This window comes from Sinocyclocheilus rhinocerous, unplaced genomic scaffold (genome assembly GCF_001515625.1).
Source record: "Sinocyclocheilus rhinocerous isolate Xijiao unplaced genomic scaffold, SAMN03320098_v1.1 scaffold56, whole genome shotgun sequence".
NCBI classification, from domain to species: Eukaryota; Metazoa; Chordata; class Actinopteri; order Cypriniformes; family Cyprinidae; genus Sinocyclocheilus; species Sinocyclocheilus rhinocerous.
The window spans coordinates 309979-332437 of NW_015649227.1; the positions used below are offsets into that span (position 1 = coordinate 309979).

The window sequence follows — 22459 nt, forward strand, 5'->3', positions numbered from 1 at the left end:
TTGGCAAAATCGCGGTGACCATATATATATATATATATATATGTATTGTTTTTGTAATTATTGAATGTATTTTTTTTTTTGTCTGTGCTTGCATATTTAGAGACATATTATTGTCAGATTTCAGCTTTAAAACTCCATCGACTCACCGAGCATTTGTTGGGTTTCTCCCCGGAGTGGACCCTCATGTGGATGAGGAGCTTGTAGCGTGCGTTGAAAGGCTTGTGTTTGCGTGGACATTCGGCCCAGAAGCAGGTGAAGTCCTCGCCCTTGCGCTGGTCGATGTGGATCTTCTCGATGTGCTTGACCAGCTCCTCTCGCTGGCCGTAAACAGCGCCGCAGTCCAGCCAACGGCAGCAGTGTCCTCCGCTGACGTCCTCCTCCTCGTCCTCCTCCAGCATCGGGCCGAGAGGCGACGGAAGGACCCTGAGGTTGTCTGAAGATGCCGCTGGGATCTGAATGTGGGCGTTATAGGGCGGTGGAGGGCCTCGAGGAGGGCTGGGCATTTGAAGGTGTATTGAAGGCGACAGGCTGTTTTTTGTTGCCATTTGCATCTCCTGTCCAGGTAGAAGTTGGTGCTTCACTACTAGATTGGTGAATTGGTCTTCTAGCGGCTGGACGATTGGGGTCTGAATTGACTTGTCTTTGGTGATGTGTTTGCCGGGGTTGGGATGAGGGATGCAGCTGCCTCTGATGCCCAGCAGGTGTCCGCAAACGTCGGCCTGCAGAGGTGAAGGAGTGGGGCGCGAGGCCGGCGACGTGCGGGAACCAATGATGTACGCCACCAACGACGTGGGCGAGGTTCTGATGATGGAGTTGAGGTCGAGGCCGATGCCGTCCGAGAGCGGAGACAAGGACAGCGCTCGCTTTTTGCAGCGGCTGGTGTCCTCCATGAAGAGATAATGCGGTAGAGACGTGGGATTGGCGACGGATTCGGACATGGAGGATCCAGGAATGAGATGCGGATCGGCTGCTTCTGAAGTCTGGTTAAACCCTAGCCCTAAAGGAGGCAGAACGCGGTAACCGTAGGGCCAGTCCAGCTTACCGCTGCGAATCGACTGCGTCTCTGCGAGGCTGAGGGTGGTCGAGGCCAAAGACTCTCTGGACAGCAAACACCTGCAATAGATGACCCAAAAATTAATTGCAAAACGTCCAAGTATCGTCAAGTTATGTTTGTCACAGGCTTTGGTTTACTCGTGAGAATCTGGAGGGAGCCTATGGCGAATTAGTCTTACGGGTTTTGATGTCAGAACTGAAAAACTACAGGTTTTCTGTCTACTTTGAGAATATCCCGGTCACCCTTTTCCATTACTTTAAATAGGACTGGGGCCGTCAAGCTCCAAAATCAAGATACATTATGGATCATAACAGTAGTCCCAAGTCTATAATAATAATAATAAACTTTATTTTATAAAGCGCCTTTAAAAGCAGCGTCTCAAAGCGCTGAACACAAACAATACAATAAAAAAAAAACTATACAAAATTTACAAGCAAATGCAAGTTTAAAAAAATGTCTTGAGTTGAACTTTAAAAACATAATTCTGAGCGTCCCTAAGTTCAAGAGGCAGATCATTCCAAAGGACAGGAGCATAGAAAGAGAAAGCCTTATCACCCATAGATCTTAGACGTGTTTGAGGAACAACCAACAAGTTTGACTGAGAGGAACGCAATCTACGACTAGGAGTGTATGGATGTAACAATTCTATAAAGTAATGTGGTGCCAGACCATGTAATGCTTTAAAAGTAAGCATCATAATTTTGAAATCCACTCTAAACCTGACCGGGAGCCAGTGCAAAGATTCTAACACTGGAGTAATATGACTGCCAATCCTAGTCCCAGTTAAAATCCTGGCGGCTGAATTTTGTACATATTGCAACTTATTAAGTGTAGATTTAGAAGCTCCGGCTAAAAGAGCATTACAATAGTCTAACCGTGAGACAACAAAGGAATTTATCAGCATTTCCGCGACTGTAAAATTTAACATAGGGTACAATCTTGCGATATTTCTGAGGTGGAAAAAATAGGTTTTAACAGTGCTCTGGACGAAAGAATCAAAAGACAGATTTGCATCAAAAATAACACCAAGGTTCCTCACTCGATTCTGGATTTCCAAAACAGAACCGTCAAGAGTCGGGGACAGACAACCAGCTTTAGAAATTTGATAACGGGAACCAATGAGCATAACTTCAGTTTTACCACCTTTCAAACACAAGAAGTTTTTATCCATCCACATTTTAATCTCAGTAATACAGTCAGACAAATAAGCAACGTCAAGGCACTCATGAGGTTTTGAATGTATATAAATCTGCATATCGTCGGCATACAAATGATAATGAAGGCCGAGCAATCTCAAAAGGTGGCCTAAAGGTGACAAATAAATGTTAAAAAGTAAAGGACCTAAAACCGAACCCTGAGGGACACCAGTTGAGACAGAGCTAATCTCGGACCTATAACCACCCATAGAAACAAACTGGGAGCGGTCAGTGAAATAAGACTTCAACCACCTTAAGGCAGTCCCAGACACACCAAAAACTCTTTCAAGACGAGTAAGTAATAGACCAATAAATCATTAGTGACTTTGACCAAGGCCGTCTCAGTACTGTGAAATTTACGAAAACCCGACTGAAGAGGTTCAAAAAGATTATTAACTGTGAGATGATCACACAAATGTCTTCAAGTCATTTAAGCATTATTCACTGAAAAATCATCCACTTTAGCTCCCAAATTGGTGCCATTACATATGCTGTTAATGGTGTCTGTTAACCCAGACAACAAATTTAGGTTATAAAAGCGTTGTGGGAACATTGTTTTGAAATGTTTGTAAAACGTTAAAATGTCCAGGTTTTTTGTAGTGATTATAAAGTCACTTAATGGTTACGAAAACATTTCTTACAGCATTCTACAAACTTTAGTCTTACCCAAAATGTTATTTGAACGCTTATTTTTAATATTGTCGAACGTTAAAATGTCCAGTTTTCTTTTCAGTTTACAAAAAACGTTTCTTAGAATGTTCAAGTACGAATAACATTATTAGCAACGTTTTCTCTCAACATTATGAGAACATATATCAAATATTAAAAAAGAACATTCCATACACATTACTTTAAGAATGTTTTGTCCTAATATAAACTTTTAAAGTTGTGAGAACGTTCCCTGCTAGCTGGGAAGAGACGACCGATGTTATTTGCATCAGTGTTTTTCTACATGTCATTTCTTCTCCACATAACTTTTGTAGTCCATTCAGATCTTCACCAGAGGACCAACATGAGGGTGAGTAAATAATGACCAAGTATGAATATTGAGAAGCATGAATGAAATTTGAGAGCTTTTGGTAGAAGGGAGGCTTTCAGTGGATAATGACAATATCGATCTGTTTGGACTTGAAATATAGTGCAAACGGACTTCTTATATGGTACTTTTTGGAGTTTGACCGCCTGTGGCCAATGCATGCTTTTTGTTGTACTGTGCAAAGATACATAAAAACATATTCTTCACTATGCTTCCATAAAGAACCTTTAACATTCATGGAAACTTTCCATTCCACAAAAGGTTCTTTATAGTAGAAAAAGGTTCTTTAGATTATTCAAATGTTCTTCACACTAAGAAAAAAACAGTTTTTTTTTAAGAACTGATCACTGAAAGGAACACAAAAATGGCATCACTGCGAAAAAACCCGTTTGGACCTTTATTTCTAAGTGTGTGAGGATGTTTACCTGGCATCAGCGAGGGAATGAGGTGGGCCGTTTTGGGCTGAAGTCTGTGGAGAAACCGGACCCAGACTCTGGACCAGCATGGCGTTACTCATCACCTGCAGGTTTGAACCGCCACACGGCACAAAGACTCTTCTGTTCGTCCCCAAAGACAAGTAACCTGAGAAAGAGTCACGTTTCATCTGACATTTATGACCCGTCATTGAATAATGATAATGGACTTCTACCACATTATATAAAATCTCCTGTAAGAGCTGCACAAAATCAAACTTTGTGAAAAGAATGAAAAGTCTTGAACTCCTGCTGTAATGCTAAAGTTCAGACTGTCAGAAAATCTAGCCATTAAAGAGCAGGAAAAACTGGCACTAAAAGACTCTAAACCAGTCTCCAGCAGAGAACTAATAATCAAGCTCTGCGTTTCCAGTAGAGCAGAGACTGTTCTGCCTTGGAGACATACTTATTTTCCTTCCTCGTACAGCATAACAGGACTATGATTTGTCTGTTCAGACGCATATCCTGATTACTCAGTACTGCTTACTCCGCCTTTATTGTTTTTCATAGTGTTGATAACTTCACGAGAACTTCTTGTGTTTGCAAATGACACATTAAGATTGCACTAAGAATTCTGATATTTTAAGATCATTTGCAAGGCACAACGATTCAAGGCTCAATAATAATGACAGGCTTTGCACATTTTTACAGACTATTAAATATCAAGTTGAATATTGTTGTTGCAAAGTGTGCCGATTAAGCAAGCTTTACTTCCTATACTGCATGCATGGACTAACTCGCTGGGACAGAAGCTTTACAGCATATGCATGCATGGTATTGCTTAGAAACACAAACATATATTTGTAATGCATAAAAAGCTGGTTAATATATAGTTGAGGTTTTGGCAATAATGACTTCATCTCAGAAGCATCAATAATACTGGGTTATAAATCACAAATCAATCAGTAATTTTCAGATATGTGATCCTGGAGCACAAAAGCAGTGTTAAGTCGCTGGGGTATATTTGTAGCAATAGCCAACAATACATTGTATGGGTCAAAATTATTGATTTTTCTTATATGCCAAAAATCATTAGGATATTAAGTAAAGATCAAGATATTTTGTAAATCTTATTTATTCATCTTTCAGATGATGTATAAATCTCAATTTCAAAAAATTTACACTTATGACTGGTTTTGTTGTCCAGGGTCACATATTATCTAGTTACTGTATATTATTAAGTTTCTGTAAAGTAAACTTAACATTTAATGAAAACTAAGCATTTTTGGGTGGACTACCAGAGCTTTTGTCCTCTAACGTGATATTTTTGGTCTCTATCAAACAGAAACACATGAATAGTCATGGAATTCCTCTAACAAACCCGTAAAGCCAAGGAAGCGTTTCTGCTCTGTTAAGTACTGATGAGTTTCTCCCTCTGCTTTGGTTCCATGGCTCGTTTGGGTACAAGCTTTCTGCTTGGTTAATCATCAAAAATATGAGAGCCGTGGTTTGGGGACAAGACATGGACGGAGCTGCTGGACGCTACTGAAGTATAAACCAGTATGTAAATCAGTACAATGTGCTTCTGAGTCACGAGACAAGATGATGTCCAGAGAACTGAATGTATGCCCGGTCAGATTCACCTGTGATCTATCAAGAAAACGGAAGGCAGGGAACAAATTTCGGTTATTAAAAACGTTGTGGAAACATTGTTTTTAAATGTTTCTAAAATGTTGATATGTCCAGTTTTCTTGTCATAATTAGAACGTTATTTAAAGGTTACAAAAATGTTTCTTACAACGTTCTACTAATGTTTCCACCTAAAATATAACATTATTTGAATGCTTATATACAGTGGGTACGGAAAGTATTCAGACCCCCTTAAATTTTTCACTCTTTGTTATATTGCAGCCATTTGCTAAAATCATTTAAGTTAATTTTTTTTCCTCATTAATGTACACACAGCACCCCATATTGCTGAAGTATAAACCAGTATGTAAATCAGTACAATGTGCTTCTGAGTCACGAGACAAGATGATGTCCAGAGAACTGAATGTATGCCCGGTCAGATTCACCTGTGATCTATCAAGAAAACGGAAGGCAGGGAACAAATTTCGGTTATTAAAAACGTTGTGGAAACATTGTTTTTAAATGTTTCTAAAATGTTGATATGTCCAGTTTTCTTGTCATAATTAGAACGTTATTTAAAGGTTACAAAAATGTTTCTTACAACGTTCTACTAATGTTTCCACCTAAAATATAACATTATTTGAATGCTTATATATAATATTCTAAGGACGTTAAAATTTTCCTCGTATTATAATGTTTTTTAAAGGTTACAAAAACGTTTCTTACAACAATAACCTTTTCACTCAAAATATAATGTTATTTGAACGTTATTTTAATATTCTAAGAGCGTTAGAATGTCTCGTTTTCTTGTCATCGTGATTAGAATGTTTTTGTAACCTTTAAGTAACATTCTATTAACTTTTTAACCCAAGACATAATGTTATTTGAATGTTTTAATATTTTAAGAATGATAAAAACGTCCAGTTTTCATGTCGTGATTAGAATGTTATTTAATGCTTACAACAATATTGCTTAGAATGTTCATAAAGTTCAAATTCTAAGAATGTTTTCTCAACGTTATGAGAACGTTCAAGGACAAATATCATTGTAACGATGTTCCGAGAACGTTGACGAACAGCAGAATGCTTTCTCTCATCTTCACGAGAATGTATATCAAATGTTAATAGTTATAAGAACTTTCCATACGCATTCCTTAAGAATGCTTTGTCCTAATATTTACATACTTTTAAAAAATAAACATTATGAGAACGTTCCCTGTTAGCTGGGTTTATGATTATGACACTATCAACTGAATCAACATTGAACTAATACAACAAACACTATTGTCTTGTATAGAGCTGAAATTTAATTTGTTTCATAATTTTTTACAACACGAACGCCGTTACTTTCCTGTTTGTTACAGTGAAGCTGCTTTGAAACAATCTGCATAAAGTGTTACATTGTATGAGCACCATTGGAAAATGCATTCTTTGCATTTTTATCAATTAACTGGATGGTGATAGTTGAAAAACAGGAGACGTCGGCTGAAGGAAAGTCGCACTAAAGGACATCATGGGTCTGATTTGTGACTTTGTAAAACTGTATTATATATGTAGGACTGTGATGAGAATGCAATGCACATCTTCACTTTGTTCTGACAGTCCGAGACGAAATGAAGGCTGGAAGTGTTTAAATGGCCGGGGGGGGGGGGTTCAATAGTCCCTTATCCAATTCAAAGCATCACGTCTGGTGTTCTGGCTCACTGAGCTGAGCATTATGGGTAGAGTGGAGCTCAGACATGAAGATATGGCTTATTTCTTTTTTCCCTTTTAAATTATGAACTCCGGCTGGTCTTTCAAGCCACTGAACTTGTAGCCAATTCTGTGCTTTTAAATCTGAGATGTTTATTCTCGTTTACCTTTCGTACCATTGTCTGGCCAGCTGGGTCGAGCTGACTGTTTGGAAGAGGATGCTGGGAGTGAAAGGGGCGGGGCTTGATGTTGCCAGGAGTGTGGAAATCCCAGCTTCCCATTGGTCAGCACCTGTCGGCGGAGACTCAGGGCCGGGTTTCCTGATGTGGCGTCGGGATGGAGCGATGGAGAACAGGAGTGACCCGTCTGGACCCTCAGGTGAGGAACCTGAGCCGTACCGGACGGAGAAACCATCAGGTTGCAGCCTTTCCCGTTCATGTCCGTCACTGGTCGACACAGGACATCATCTACAGCGTTCGGATTTATATGTGAGCCGAGGTTTCAGTTACCTGATGAATATGGAAAATGTTTTGAAATTAAAATTGGAAAATGTTTTGTCTGGTTACCTGAAAATGTGGCCTACATCTACCTGTAAATGATCCACTTTTTTTGAGTTTTCAGTCAAAACATTGACTACGTTAGGTTACTCCTTACACTGAACGTGAACTGTAATGCAGTGCAACTTTAACACAGATGCTGAAAATGTTTCTAAAAGTGCTATCATGGTATATTACCTGATAGCATCACTCTGCTTGTTTTTAGGGGGAAAATGTGAACTACAGCAATAAAGTTTGGCTCTTGAGGTTCTCGTTGATATTTTTAATATTAGATATACTGTATTTGTCCCACAGTTAACATTAAATTACAGTAAAGATGTCGTCGTAATGTTGTCAATGAAATCGCTTCAGACGATCTTCTGCGGTAGTGACGTCATCGGGACACACTTACTAAGCGGTTTTAAAAATAATTGTAAACATTTGATTTTCAGAATAATATTTTTAAATGTTAGCTTTAATGTTAACCGTGGGACAAATACAGTATATTTAAAGATGTCAGTGTTGTTCATGAAATCGCTTCAGACGAACTTCTGCAGCCGTGACGTCATTGGGATATAATAAAGAACATGTTTCTAAAAGTGCTATCATGGTATTACCTGATAGCATCACTCTGCTTGTTTTTAGGGGGAAATGTGAACTACAGCAATAAAGTTTGGCTCCTGAGGTTCTCGTTGATATTTTTAATGTTAGATATACTGTATCTGTCCCACAGTTAACATTAAATTACAGTAAAGCTGTCGTCGTAATGTTGTCAATGAAATCGCTTCTGCGGTAGTGACGTCATCGGGACACGCCCACTGAGTAGTTTAAAAAATAATTGTAAAAATTAGATTTTCAGAATAATATTTTTTTAAATGTTAGTTTTAATGTTAGCTGTGGGACAAATACAGTATATTTAAAGATGTCGATGTTATTTATGAAATTGCTTCAGACGAACTTCTGCAGCCGTGACGTCATTGGGATATAATAAACAGCATCAAAAATTATTGTAAACATGAGATTTTCAGATTAACATTTTTAATGTTAGGAGTGAGACAAATGCAGTACGTTATACTATTTCGTCGTGATGTTCTTTATGAAATAAACTCTGCCGCGGTGACGTCATCCGAATATACCTACTAAGCGGTTTAAAAAAATAATTGAAAAAATGAGATAGTTTCGGAATAATATTTTTAAATGTTAGTTTTAATGTTAATGGTGAGACAAACAGTACTATATTTGATGATTTCTAAATCTAAATCTCTAAATGTTACTAAATTATTTTTACGCTTACACGATTGATTTTATTATTTCTAATAATGTAAAATAAACGCATGATAAACTGGAATCATGTTCGTCCGTGAAACAAATTAAATTAATCAAAGTCTCTCTTCACACGCGCATAAATTAAAAGTTCATCGATCTCGTTTCATGTTTCCGACAGTCACTGATGAATCGCGTCGGTTTGACGTCACTAAAGTCGGTAAAATGACTCACCTGTTAAAGTCCGCTCGTGTCACCTTCATGAGATAAAGCGCTCCAGACAAACTTCTGCCGCCGTGACGTCATCGAGGTCGCGTTATTTCCCTCATCGCGGGTGAGTTTGAGCAGCGTTTGTCGAGTTTAAAGCGTGTTTGTGTTCATGCTGAGTGAATGTGAGCTGCTGCTGCTGCTGCTGCTGTTGTGTGTGGGTTTGTGATGGTTGTCAGGGGCGGGTAGATCAGCCTCATTTTGCCCTTTTGCCCCGCGAAACCTCCAGCATGTGAATGTTTGGCAGCATTACATCAAGGCACGCTTATTAAACACCATATTTGGATTCGTTTGAGATCCACATACGCTTTTTAATATAACTAATAATTAAACCGGTGTTATTGTAACTTGTTTTATAACTTTTGGGAATATTTGCATTGTGGAGTTTAATATGCATGCAATGCAGTATACATGCACTGAAAAACTAGGTGTAGGGTTTATTGTTACAAATTGTTACAAATAATGACAAAGACTTTAAACAGGAAACAGGAAATATTCAAATAGAAGCTAAGTCAACATATTAATAAATAATAGTATATAAACACTGCAAAAAAATGGTGTACGGTTTACTTTGAAACAACTTTCACTCAGAAATTGCTAGAAACTTGCATAATTATTTGTAAAGAAGCGGCAAGTGACACACTGAATTAAATACAAAAATATATAAATAAAAATAGAAATATAAAAAAATGACAAAAGCACAAAATAACTAACACTTAAGCTAAAACTAACATGAAAACAGAAATGATCAAAATAAAAGCTAAAATAAAACTAAACAAAATTACTAAAAAGTCAACTAAAATTAAGATGAAAACAAAAATATAAATATGAATAAATACTATAATAGTATATAAACACAAAAAGGGAGTAGGGTTTACTTTGAAACAACTTCCACTCAGAAATTGTTACAAATAATTACAAAGAATTAATAATAATTACAAAGACTTTAAACAGGAAATATATAAATAGAAGCTAAGACAACATATTAATAAATAATAGGATATAAACACTGCAAAAAAATGCTGTACGGTTTACTTTGAAACAACTTTCACTCTGAAATTGCTAGTAAATTTCACAAATAATTACAAAGAAACAACAAGTAACAAAAATATTAAAAAACAAAAACGAATAAAATGACAGAAGCACAAAACAAAATCACTAAAATGAACATGAAGACTAAAAGCTATAGTCAAAATGTTAATAAATACTGTAGCAGAACATAAACACCTAAAACATGAATTTGCTCTGAAACCGTTTTCACTCATTGCTATTCGATTTCATAAATAATAAAAGAATCAACACGTAACGCATTGAGTTGAACATAAAATGTAGAAGTAGAAAGACTGAAATACTTTTTTTTAAATGTAAAACGTACTCTAATAATCTGTGTTTTATTGACAAACAGTGTAATGTGAATATAGTCTGAATGTATGACTGATTTGAATGATATCAGTTTAGTTTTGTAAGTCTGCTGGCTTGAACCTGCTCATGACTGTCCTTGCACTTGTTGAAATGCTTCAAACTATTTATTGTAATAAAAATGCACATCAAAATGAAGTAGAAGTTCATGCACAAAAAATGATACAGTGGCACCCAGAGCCTTCCATATTCAGAATAATAGTTGTGTTTTCTGAAGCTTTTATTTTTGGTTAGATCTGGATACTGTACCTGAGTTTCAGTTCAGACTTGAGTGTTCGCGCAGCTGCTCGTCGTCATGGCAACAGGGTTGTTTATGAGAACCTGAGAGGAACATGCTGATAAAAGCCCTGCATTATTCCAGGATTCATCTGAGATGCTTGTGCTGAGGCCGGGGTCTCGTGCATTAAATGCTGGCCTCTAGTGGAGATTGCAGGGCAGTCACTGTGATACATCTGTTTACAGTGAGTCAGCTTCTGCTGTATTGATTCACTGCATGCATTGTGTTATAATTAGGGGCGTTTGTAGTTTGCTCAGTAATAATCTGTTGGCACTAATGCAGTGCTGATACGGGAAGGGCAAACAGGCTTTAGGTGCTGCTAGACTAAACACATTTTGAAAGATTTAATTATTTCAGGGCCATTCCCCCAATATTCAGAACTGTGGTTGACCAATATGGGCCTATACTAGTGTTGTTATTGTTAACTAAAACTATTACAACTAATGCTGTCATTCATTGAAATAAAAACGGAAATAAAATATAAATATTATATAAAATTAGAAAACAATAATAGTTGCCATGGTAACTAACTGAAATAAAATAAATAACTAAAACTGTAATAAAATTTGAATTAAAAATAGATTATTAAATATAAGAATATTAAAAACATAAACTAATAAAAAGGACAAAAGCAAAATTGAAATGAAAACAGAAAATATAAAAATAAAAACAAAAGCTTAGTCAAAATACTAATAAATATTATAATAGTGTATAAATAATTTTGGCTTAGACTGATATCTATAGCATTGCTGTTTATTTTAATTATTTAGTTAACTGAAATAAAGCTGAATTATAATATAAATTAACTTGAAGTACTGAAATGACTCAAACTAAATCTGAAGTAATATAGAAATCTATTAAAAAACAAAAATGAATAAAAATGGAGAAAAAAAAAACAAAGAATAATAGTACAAAAACTTAAACTAAAATTTAAATGGAAACAAAATATAAAAATAGAAGCTAGTTCAAAATATTAATAAATATTATAATAATATATAGCCTAAATGATGCTAAAATAACCCTGGCCTATACCAATATCTTCAGTGTTTACTAAAATTATTAAAACTAAGGTTTTTGTTAATTGAAGTAAAGCTGAAAGTAATTTTACTACTAAATTACTACAATTAATACTGAAATAAAATAGAAATATTAAAAACTTAAACTAATAAAAACAACAAAAGCACAAAACAAAATGACTAAAACTTAAACTAAAATTATCATGAAAACAGGAAAGATAAAAACAAAAGCTATTTCAAAATATTAATAAATTCTATAAATAATACTAAAATAACTCTGGCCTGGATAATATTATTATAAAATTATTCTGAAAACTATCAATGGTATTTGAAAGCATTGCATTATTAAGTCATTATAATGATGGCGAAATAATGCAATGTTTAGTAATATTTTATTAAATATTTAAAAAAAAAATTGTTGCCTGTTTATTTGTAAGTATTCCTAAAATGTGTACTGACATTTGAAAGCATTGGATCTGATGGAAATACATTTGTTCACGTGTGTTGTTGGTGTTTGTGTCTCCAGCAGAGGGCAGTGGAAGAACACACACTGTCTCAAACAGGTCCTGTAGGTGAAACTGCAGTGTGATGATTACTTCATTCTGGCCAGAGAAACAGCAGGGTGCTGTTATTGTTCGACTGTATCTGTCAGAATCAATTTCCATACTTAAAATGTTCATCTCTCCGCTTAGAAAAGTCCAATCAGCTTGTCAATCTGTGAGAGAGATGTTTGTTATCACTGGTATTGAACTGTACACGTTATGATTATTGCCAAATCCACTATAGAGTCAGCCTCGGTCATCAGTTACAGTAATGCATTATTTCAAACACAACAGCCATTTCTATAACGCCAGAAAAAAACTGAAAAATTATCCCAAACCTATAAGCAGTGACAGAAACTTTTCCATTAAAGGGTGAAATTAAAATCTATTTCCAGGGGTATATTTACCTTTATAGAGGCATTTTTAAATGTATGTGTGCAAACCTATAAGCAGTGACAGAAACTTTTCCATTAAAGGGTGAAATTAAAATCTATTTCCAGGGGTATATTTACCTTTATAGAGGCAACTTTTCTAACCTTTTTAAATGTATGTGTGGCATGTCACTGTCTTAATGATTCATTGATTGATTGATTCATTCAAACGATTCATTCAAAACGGCTGATTTATTCAGGAATGAAGCGAGTCTTTATGAATGAGTCATTGAATCATTGACTCGACCGATTCTTTAAAACACGCTGAATCATTCAAAACCAAGCAATTATTTTGGAGCAAAAATACTCAATATTGACAATATCCCAGCTAACAAAAATATGTTCTGAGAAGGTTTTGTTAACGTTCCCATTAAGTTATGAAAACATTATATAAGAGAACATTCCATTTGATCATTTTGCAGACGTTATGAAAATGTTAATTATGAACATCCAGTTTTTTAAATGTTTAACTTTTTTTGTGTGTGTTGCGCAAACGTTAAGTTCCATTTAATAATTTTGCAAGCATCACGGGAATTTTACTTTTGAATGTTCTTTGAACATTCTGAAACAAGAAGTAACATTTAAAAAATGTTTCAAATAAAATGTTTCAGAAATGGAACATTCCATGAACGATGTATAAATAATGTTTTTGTGCTCATGTTTTGAGAACGTTATTAAAGACCAGATAACACTGAACAAACGTTCTATTAATGTTACTTTGTTCATAACTTCAAGAGAACCTTGCCAGAACATTCTGAGAATGTTTCTTGTTAGCTGAGATTGTGTCTAAAATTCATGTCACTTAATATCAGCTATCTGTTTATTTACTCATTATATAGGAGGACAAATGAGTGTCCGGCTCGAGGATGCGCCGGTAAATGGACACGGTATTTAAAAACCTGAAAGCGTTCATGAAAGCTGAAGATGCAAATGTTCATTAAAAGGTCTAAAGGTTTCTTCAGTTCCTGTGTGAATATAAAGCTGCATTTCTCCAGACTCTGAGGAGAAGCTCTCCTGTGATGAATGGAGAGCGCGGCACCCATCTGAAAGGCTCTGAGAGCTCATTTCTGCTGGATAATGTCACGCAGCGTGTGAATGTCACCAGGCTCAGACCGCTGCATGTTCACCTCATCAGGAGAGCGACAAAGCGCTTCACTCTCACAAACTCGTGTTGTTCTCAGACGCTTTCAGGCAGATGCGTTCCTTCGCATAGCTGGAGGTGAACAGACACATGAGAGGACATGTAAAGACGTTCAAGTCTCTCCATGCACTGTGCTCCAGCGGTAGAGACGCAGCGATAAACTCCACCGTCTCATTTGAGATGCTGTTTTAATTGCAGAAACGCTCAGGGCTTCGGCCCGAGGCAGACGAACATTCCCTCCTGTTATGCTGAGAGCTGTAAAGAGCACTGAACGGACCGGCGTGAACCTTTTATCTTTCAGACTCTCTAGAAACTCGAGGATACCAGAGCGGTTAACGAGATTTAACAATTAACCCTTCTAGTGTCTGAGCTTGACATGAGACTTTGTGGCTTCCTGCACTTGCTATACTTCAGTACAGTAAAAGTACTAAAAGTTATTATAATAGTCATTTTATAATGAATCAAAAAGCAAGACGTGAAAAAAAATAACTTGTGAGTGTAAATGGCAACTGAGCTTATGAGTGATCCTCTGCTGCCATCTACTGGTTATGATGGTACTTTCATATCATTTTCATCTCAAAAGTCTTTCTTTTCCACCAGGAGACACATTTTTGGCACATTTATCATCTTCATGATTGAAAAGTGAATCTTACTGCGCAACTGTAGAGTTAAAAAATAATAAAGGCTTTAAAAGATTCTAAGTGTTTTAAAAAATGTGCAGAATAGTAATTAATTTGTGTTTCCTTCTAGCTAAATTTCACTAACATGAACAAAAAAAATTACTGGCTCTAAATCTCTCTTTTCTTTATTCAGAGTTGATTTAGACGAGTTTATGGAAACTATCTAAAGTTCTTTTCATCTGAAAACGGCATCTCTATATTCATCCTATGTGTCCTCTTAAGGTGTAAATGTATTACTTTTTTTAAACCTGGCAACCCATTTTGATCCGTGAATACTTTCCTTCTTTCTTATTTGTTTTGTTTTTATAACTACTACCTTAATGGTTTGATGTTTTGCACTGTTTAACAAAAGAAGTCAGAAAAGATTCACAGAGGTCCCGATCTGAATATCGATTCACAAACTATTATTCAGATCTGAATCAAACGATTCACCAACCCTAGAATCTAAAAAAAAAAATTAATAATATAAAAATGTAATATATAGTACTGTATAGCATAGAGTAAACATAAGCACAGGCTCACAGGCTTGACATGTATCCTGCTTGAATTCGTTCTAAATAACAAGTGCACATACATTGATAAGTACTACATTTGTTTCTGTGAATGTTTATTATTTTATCTAGTTTTCTTAGATTACAGACCGACTGCAACCAATTTATCCACTATACCGAAGTCCCCTACGAGCCTAGTTTTAGAGATTTTGTTGTGTGTCTTTGTCATTTTCATTCGTTTTTAATGTCTATATAGTTTTTTTATTTATTAATTATTTTACTTATTAATTGTTTTATTTATTTATTTTATTATTATTAAGTTTTAATTTATTTTAGTACTTCAACTTAAACTGAATTAAAATGAAAAATTATGTAAATAGCTGAAAAAATAAAATAAAATACGTTTTTTAAATATTTGATTTCAATGTTTATTTCAAGTATCAACAATGTTTTTTTTAATTTAAATAAGTCTATATTGTTTTTTATTAAGTTTTAAATTTACTTATTTTAGTACTTCAACTAAACGAAAATGAAAAATGTTGTGTATATATATATATATATTATTTAAGTTTTTTTTTTAATTTTTTTATGAATGATATAACCCTAAAATAGGAGAAAACACATAATATTTTAGTTGATGTTCATCCAATTATATTTAACACTATATATGATCTGTCATTTGATAATGTGTGTAATACAAACACAATATTTACATGTTAAAATTAAAATTAAACTTATGCATTTAGCAGACGCTTTTATCCAAAGCGACTGACAGTGCATTCAGGCAATATATTTTTTTATCAATATATGTGTTTCCTGGGAATCGAACCCACAACCTTTGCACTGCTAACGCATTGCTGTACCACTGAGCCACAGGACAAGCAAACACATACAGTACAGATCTTGATATGTGCCTTTTTTCTGCACTTTTTCATCCTCAAACGTGTTACGAACACAACTTGGACTGCTATTTTGAGTTATTTATGGTTATTTGATTTGTAGGAGCATGGCGATTGATCAAAGTATGATTTGATTATGTTTTGTTTGCTTTTTATTGTGGCGGCGCGGGCGGAGAATCAACCCTCAGAAAACTGCGTTTGTGAGCGCCGAGATTCGCATTAAACATCCTGTGAAATTCACCGTGTCAACATAGTTCTTCAAAATCCAATAAAATATGTCAGCACGGTTTTCATGAACCCAATAAAATTCAATTTTGAGGCGAGCAGATGTGTGTGTGTGAGTGTGTGTGTGAGAGTGTGTGTGTGTGTGAGTGTGTGTGAGAGTGTGTGTGTGTGTGTGTGTGTGTGTGTGTGTGTGTGTGAGCGTGTGTGTGTGAGAGTGTGTGTGTGTGTGAGAGTGTGTGTGTGTGTGAGAGTGTGTGTGTGTGTGAGAGTGAGTGTGTGAGTGTGTGTGTGTTCTTTCAGGTCCTCTCCTGCTCTCTTCCTCCAGGGTTATTAGTACTCTCATGTTTTCTTAATTAAAAACACGGAGAGCAACACTGTTAACGACTGACCGCTTCACTGTGACATTAAACAGCTGTTAGTTAATGTGATGAACTTCTGCTTGTGTGTGTTTGCGTTTGTTCTGTGTAAATGCAAAAGCGGTTTAAATGATTCTGCTTTATATACTGTATTAGAGATGTGCAGTGTGTTTTGAACAGATTCAGTGTTGAAGACTCACTGCTGCAACTTTATACAGTAATACAACAATATAACTTTACCATACAGGGCCAAAAAGTACCATGTTTTTACCATATGACACATTCACTGTACCATGGTACCACCAAAATGCTGTTTTGAAATGTTAAAGGCCTTGTTCACCCAATAAACCTGCATGACTTTATTAGGTGTACTGTCACTTTAAGACGCAGTTCACGTCAGATGCATTACTAGGTCTAGCAGTAGTTCTGATTCTGAAATTAATGTGAGATTAATATATTCATAATAACCCCTATATGAAAAATCACACATGAGATCTCATGATTATCTCAAAATCATATGGAGTCTTCTGGTTCTTAGATGTTTCTCATGTGTGTCTCATTTGTTTTTTTTTTTATAGATTTTTTTATTTTATTATATATATACTCCTAAGGAATTTTATGAGAAACATCTTTGGTAAAGTTGATAAATTGAGGCTCTCTGATCAATATTTTTTCTTTAGGCCTTTTGTATTTTCAGCATCATTACTCCAGTCTTCAGTGTCACATGATCTTAAGAAATCATTCTAATATGCTGATTTGCTGCTCAAGAAACATTTCTGATTATTATCAATGTTGAAAACATATTTTTGTGAAAACCATGATACACTACCATTCAAAAGTTTGGGGTATGCAAGAAAAAAAAATTAATAATAGTACTTTTATTCATCAAGGATGCATTAAACTGATGAGAAGTGACAGTAAAGACATTTATAATGTTTCAAAAGATTTCTATTTTTACTAGGTCTAGCAGTAGTTCTGATTCTGAAATTAATGTGAGATTAATATATTCATAATAACCCCTATATGAAAAATCACACATGAGATCTCATGATTATCTCAAAATCATATGGAGTCTTCTGGTTCTTAGATGTTTCTCATGTGTGTCTCATTTGTTTTTTTTTTATAGATTTTTTTATTTTATTATATATATACTCCTAAGGAATTTTATGAGAAACATCTTTGGTAAAGTTGATAAATTGAGGCTCTCTGATCAATATTTTTTCTTTAGGCCTTTATAGACCTTTTTATGCATACACTTCCAGTCAAAAGTTTGGATTTTTTTTATGTTTTTTGAAGACGTCTCTTCTGCTCACCAAGGCTGCATTTATTTGATCAAAAATGGAGTAAAAATTTGAAATATTATTTCATTTTAAAACAGCTGTTTTCTATGAATATCTGTTAAACTGTAATGTATTTCTGTGATGCGCAGCTGTATTTTCAGCATCATTACTCCAGTCTTCAGTGTCACATGATCTTAAGAAATCATTCTAATATGCTGATTTGCTGCTCAAGAAACATTTCTGATTATTATCAAAGTTGAAAACATTTTTGTGAAAACCATGATACACTACCATTCAAAAATTTGGGGTATGCAAGAAAAAAAAAATTAATAATAGTACTTTTATTCATCAAGGATGCATTAAACTGATGAGAAGTGACAGTAAAGTCACATAGAAAACTCTATTTTAGATAATAATAATATTTCACAATTTTTACTGTATTCTTGTTCAAATAAATGCAGCCTTGATGAGCAGAAGAGACTTCTTTCAAAAACAATAAAGAATCGCAATCATTCCAAACTTTTGACTGGAAGTCAAGGTTCATATTTTTTTCATATAATTTAAAGTAATAATGCACAGTTTGATGTCAGTATTTTTCATGCACACAGGAGGTTTGGTTGTACTGACGCTCCTGTGTTTGTCTTTCAGTGCTGGTCACCTCCTGAGTCCGTGAGTTCATGGAGTGTTTCTCTCCATCAGTCACAGCGGGTGGCAGGTTCACAGCTGAAGGTGTGTCATTAGACTCCTGCTGACCGCCTCCTGGTCTGGCCCTCCTCACATTCGTCTTCATTAAAGAGCCGTTGACTGGGTCTCTCTGAGCAGATGGTCATTAATGTGGCCACCCTATCCACGGAGACTCTTACCTGAGCACGAACGTCACCTCTGAACACCGCGCTGGAGACGCAGGGACTCCGGAGGAACGCACCTCTCTCTCAGACGAGTTTATAAATGGCTGTCAGAAATGTTTCTTGAGCAGCAAATCAGCATATTAGAATGATTTCTGAAGATCATGTGACACTGAAGACTGGAGTAATGATGCTGGAAATACAGCTGCGCATCACAGAAATAAATTACAGTTTAACAGATATTCACATAGAAAACTCTATTTTAGATAATAATAATATTTCACAATTTTTACTGTATTCTTGTTCAAATAAATGCAGCCTTGATGAGCAGAAGAGACTTCTTTCAAAAACAATAAAGAATCGCAATCATTCCATACCAAACGATGTTGATATTCGAAAGCACCCCCCGTGTTAATTTTGACAGGCGTTTTTGATTTAGTCTTACGCCCCATTCACACGCTTCTCGTTTACTTTGAATGGAGTGACGTCAAGCGTTGGTGAAATGAATTGTGGGTCCGTCGCATCGCATTGGGTCCGTTGCTCAAGGCAGAAGTTGAAAACTTTTCAAGCGCCAATGCAGGCGTCAGCCAATCAGATCACCTTATGCAAATACCCTAGCGCAGACGCTAGCCAATCGCTTCCATGCAACACCAGAAGACTAATGTGATTGGCTGTTGTCACTATGACGGTCGTCAGCACCAAGCTTCAGAAACGCCTTCCGTCAAGCGTTAACGCTGACGCCCCGTGTGAATGGGGCGTAAGGATGTCACAAACCAAATTACAGAAACGCCGCCCTGCCTCTTTAATTAGTGAGCGCATCGTTTCCAATGATGCGCACTCTACAGACGCGCCGCGTCACGTCTTTAACACATTGTTTTCCACGACTGTACGCGCACTGGCATTACATATATATACATTAATGTATAACATAGTTTCCCAACCTATAATCAAACATGATGTTTCTGATTCTTAAAGGAGTGCTTCTCAACTGACTAAAAGCGGGATGCTAAATGATTTAGTTGCTAGTATTACGTTGGATCCTGAAGCTGTGTTTGCTTCGGCTGTCACATGTGCTTTGAGCTTTAGCTGAGACTGTAAGAGCTTCACCTGCGTGCATACTGAAACACAACAGTCTGATTCACAAAATCACTAAATTCAGTTGTCTGACAGGATGCAAAAGCAGCAAACAGGTCCATTTATGAGACGTTTTCATCTGTTGCATGCGCTGATGATTATGTGAAGTCGTTTCAAGGTTCCCTGTCTGCCGCAAGCAAACTTGAATATGGCTAATGAAGGATCCCGGCCGTGATTCCCGAAGGTCTGAGTGTGTCGGAGAGCATTAGCTGTCTGCATTCTGCACCTGTTCTCCCATCTTATCTTTTCTTTATAAACTCCCGGTCTCTGCGGATCTGCCCTGTCCTGTCCTGCGGGGGTCAGAGGTCAGGCAGGTGTTCGGGGCCGCAGCTAAATTAAGAAAAGATGAGGCGCCCGAGGCCGTGTCACTTCACAACATTCATCTTCTCATCTGAAAACAATGCTAGAGGAGCAACAGCAAGATGAGGTGTTCAGTGCGTGATTATAATGCTAAACAACACTAATTATTCATTTAAAGCTTAGTTATAATCTGCTTAGAGGAAAGATGCATTGCTCAAACATGCTCTTCCACAGCTCAGGAGATCTTATAATTTCATTTATTGATCAACTTCATCTCAGATGCTTCTCCTTAAAGTTGTCAGGAGAAATAAAAGCACTCAAATGAGTGTGTAGTTGACATTTTTTTAAACATCTGAGAAGCAGGAGACCCTTTAAAACCTCCATTTCATCTTGTTGAGAAACATTTAAGATATTAAAGAGATCTCATGTGTGATTATAATCTCATGTATAAGCAAGTAAAGTATAATCAATGCAGTGCCAAATTTAAATCATGTTTATTGCATGTAACTTTCATTTGCATGAGGGTCATTGTGGGCGGGGCTTCAGGGTCACACCCAATCAGAATGCAATGCTCAGCACACCATACATATTCATTTTATTTTTAATTTTAGAGATTAGTCTTTGCTAAAGCAATCATATATCAAAACTGAAAATTAAGAAAAAAGAATTTAAATGTTATTAAATAAATCAATTTTATTGCATTTTCACTAGAATCTGATGGTATTTCAAGTCATCTGATGCACGCTGGTGGATGAATCAGAAGATCTAAAGCTTGATGAAGGCAGATCTACAAAAACTGAGTTCATTTTTTTTTTTTTTTTTGACAGTAGATGATCTGCAAGAGAAAAGACTGTAGAAGAATGTTTACTGTAATACTGAGAATGCAATATGTCATTGAGTTGCATTGCAATTGAAATTGAATTCTGGCATATTTCAGTTTGCATGCAATGCATGAAATCAAGCTCGCTGCAAAAAAAACAAAAAAAAATCGTTCTTAGTGTTTTTGTCTTGTTTTCCAGTACATTGAGATATTAATAAAAACCTTACTATTTTTAATCAGTTTTTAATCTTTTTTCATTTTAATTTAATTATAGTCATGTTTTAGTAATTATGTTGTGCTTTTGACATTTTTACATTTAACATGTCTATATAGTTTTTTATTAATTTTTATTTCAATTTTAGTTATTTTAGCACATCAAGTTAAACTAAATTAAAATAAGTAATTTATAAAAATAAAAATGTTGCCTTTGAAACTAGCTGAAATAATAAAAAGTTTTTTATATTGTATTTTATTTATATTTATTATTTATTTATTTATATTTTATTTATTACATTTCAGTTACATTTATTTTATTTAAAGTAACGAAAATGTTTTTTTCAACATAAGATGTTAAGTCTTGTTTTCTGAAAAATGTGTCTAAATTAAGTGAGTTTATGCTTAAAATAAGAAAAAAAAATCTGCCAGTGGGGTAAGAGAAATAATTGTGTTTTTCCTTTGAATCAAGATTTTTCTGACCCCATTTGCAGATTTTTTTTTTCTTATTGATAAATTTTTGATACATTTTTTCAGAAAACAACACTTAAAGGGGTCATGAACTGAGAAATCAAAATTCCCTTGATCTTTTGACAGATATGAGGTCATTGTACTATAAAAACCTCCTGTAAGTTTCAGAACTCAGAACTTTCTCATTAGTCCAAAAACAGCTTATATTGAAGCCAGTCTGCCAAAACGACAGGTTGTGGAAGGTGCCACTTTATGCCGTAATAGTGTGACTAAACCCCGCCTCCACAGAAGATGATCAATGCCTGTTTAGCCCCGCCCACCGATTCTACAGCACTGCCTGTTTAGCCCCTCGCTGCCTATTTAGCCCCGCCTACTAATTCTACAGCACTGCCTGTTTAGCCCCGCCCAACGATTCTACCGCGCTACTTGTTTAGCCCCGCCCACCGATTCTACATCGTTGCCTATTTAGCCCCGCCCACTGAATCGTCAGTACTGCCTGTTTAGCTCCGCCCATCAAAGCATGCATGTACTGTAGTGTAAATCCCAACATTAGGAAAGAGTGGATGAACTTTATTTTAAATGAAGATCCCGATCGCGTCAGTAAGAACTGTTTTGTTTACTTCATTTTACAATGGATTCATTTACAAACAAGGCACAATTCGACACAGGATTTTAAGAAAGACTGAAACTAAAAGACGATGCTGTGCGACAATATTGGATCAGACAGATGAGTCTTGAGTGACTGTTTTAATTACGTGATCACTATTGCTTTGTCTGTTATTACAGATCGTTTGATATGTACTGAGTATTTATGTGTTTTTAACCTAAATCACA

The 22459-nt window shown here is 35.7% G+C and overlaps 1 protein-coding gene across 1 annotated transcript in view; it reads right to left on the reverse strand.

Annotated features, from left to right (window-relative positions):
* The window catches only part of LOC107710401 (zinc finger protein GLIS3-like), a gene marked incomplete at its 3' end in the record, with an annotated part of 36582 nt that extends 27447 nt beyond the window's left edge, over nucleotides 1–9135 (reverse strand). The window contains exons 1-4 of the mRNA XM_016515166.1: nucleotides 9053–9135; nucleotides 7187–7528; nucleotides 3712–3868; nucleotides 147–1113 (exon numbers count right to left, since the gene is read on the reverse strand). Of these exons, the coding sequence (XP_016370652.1) occupies nucleotides 147–1113; nucleotides 3712–3868; nucleotides 7187–7457 (1395 nt within the window). The remainder of the gene's footprint in view (nucleotides 1–146; nucleotides 1114–3711; nucleotides 3869–7186; nucleotides 7529–9052) is intronic.
* Nucleotides 9136–22459: the final 13324 nt, after the last annotated feature.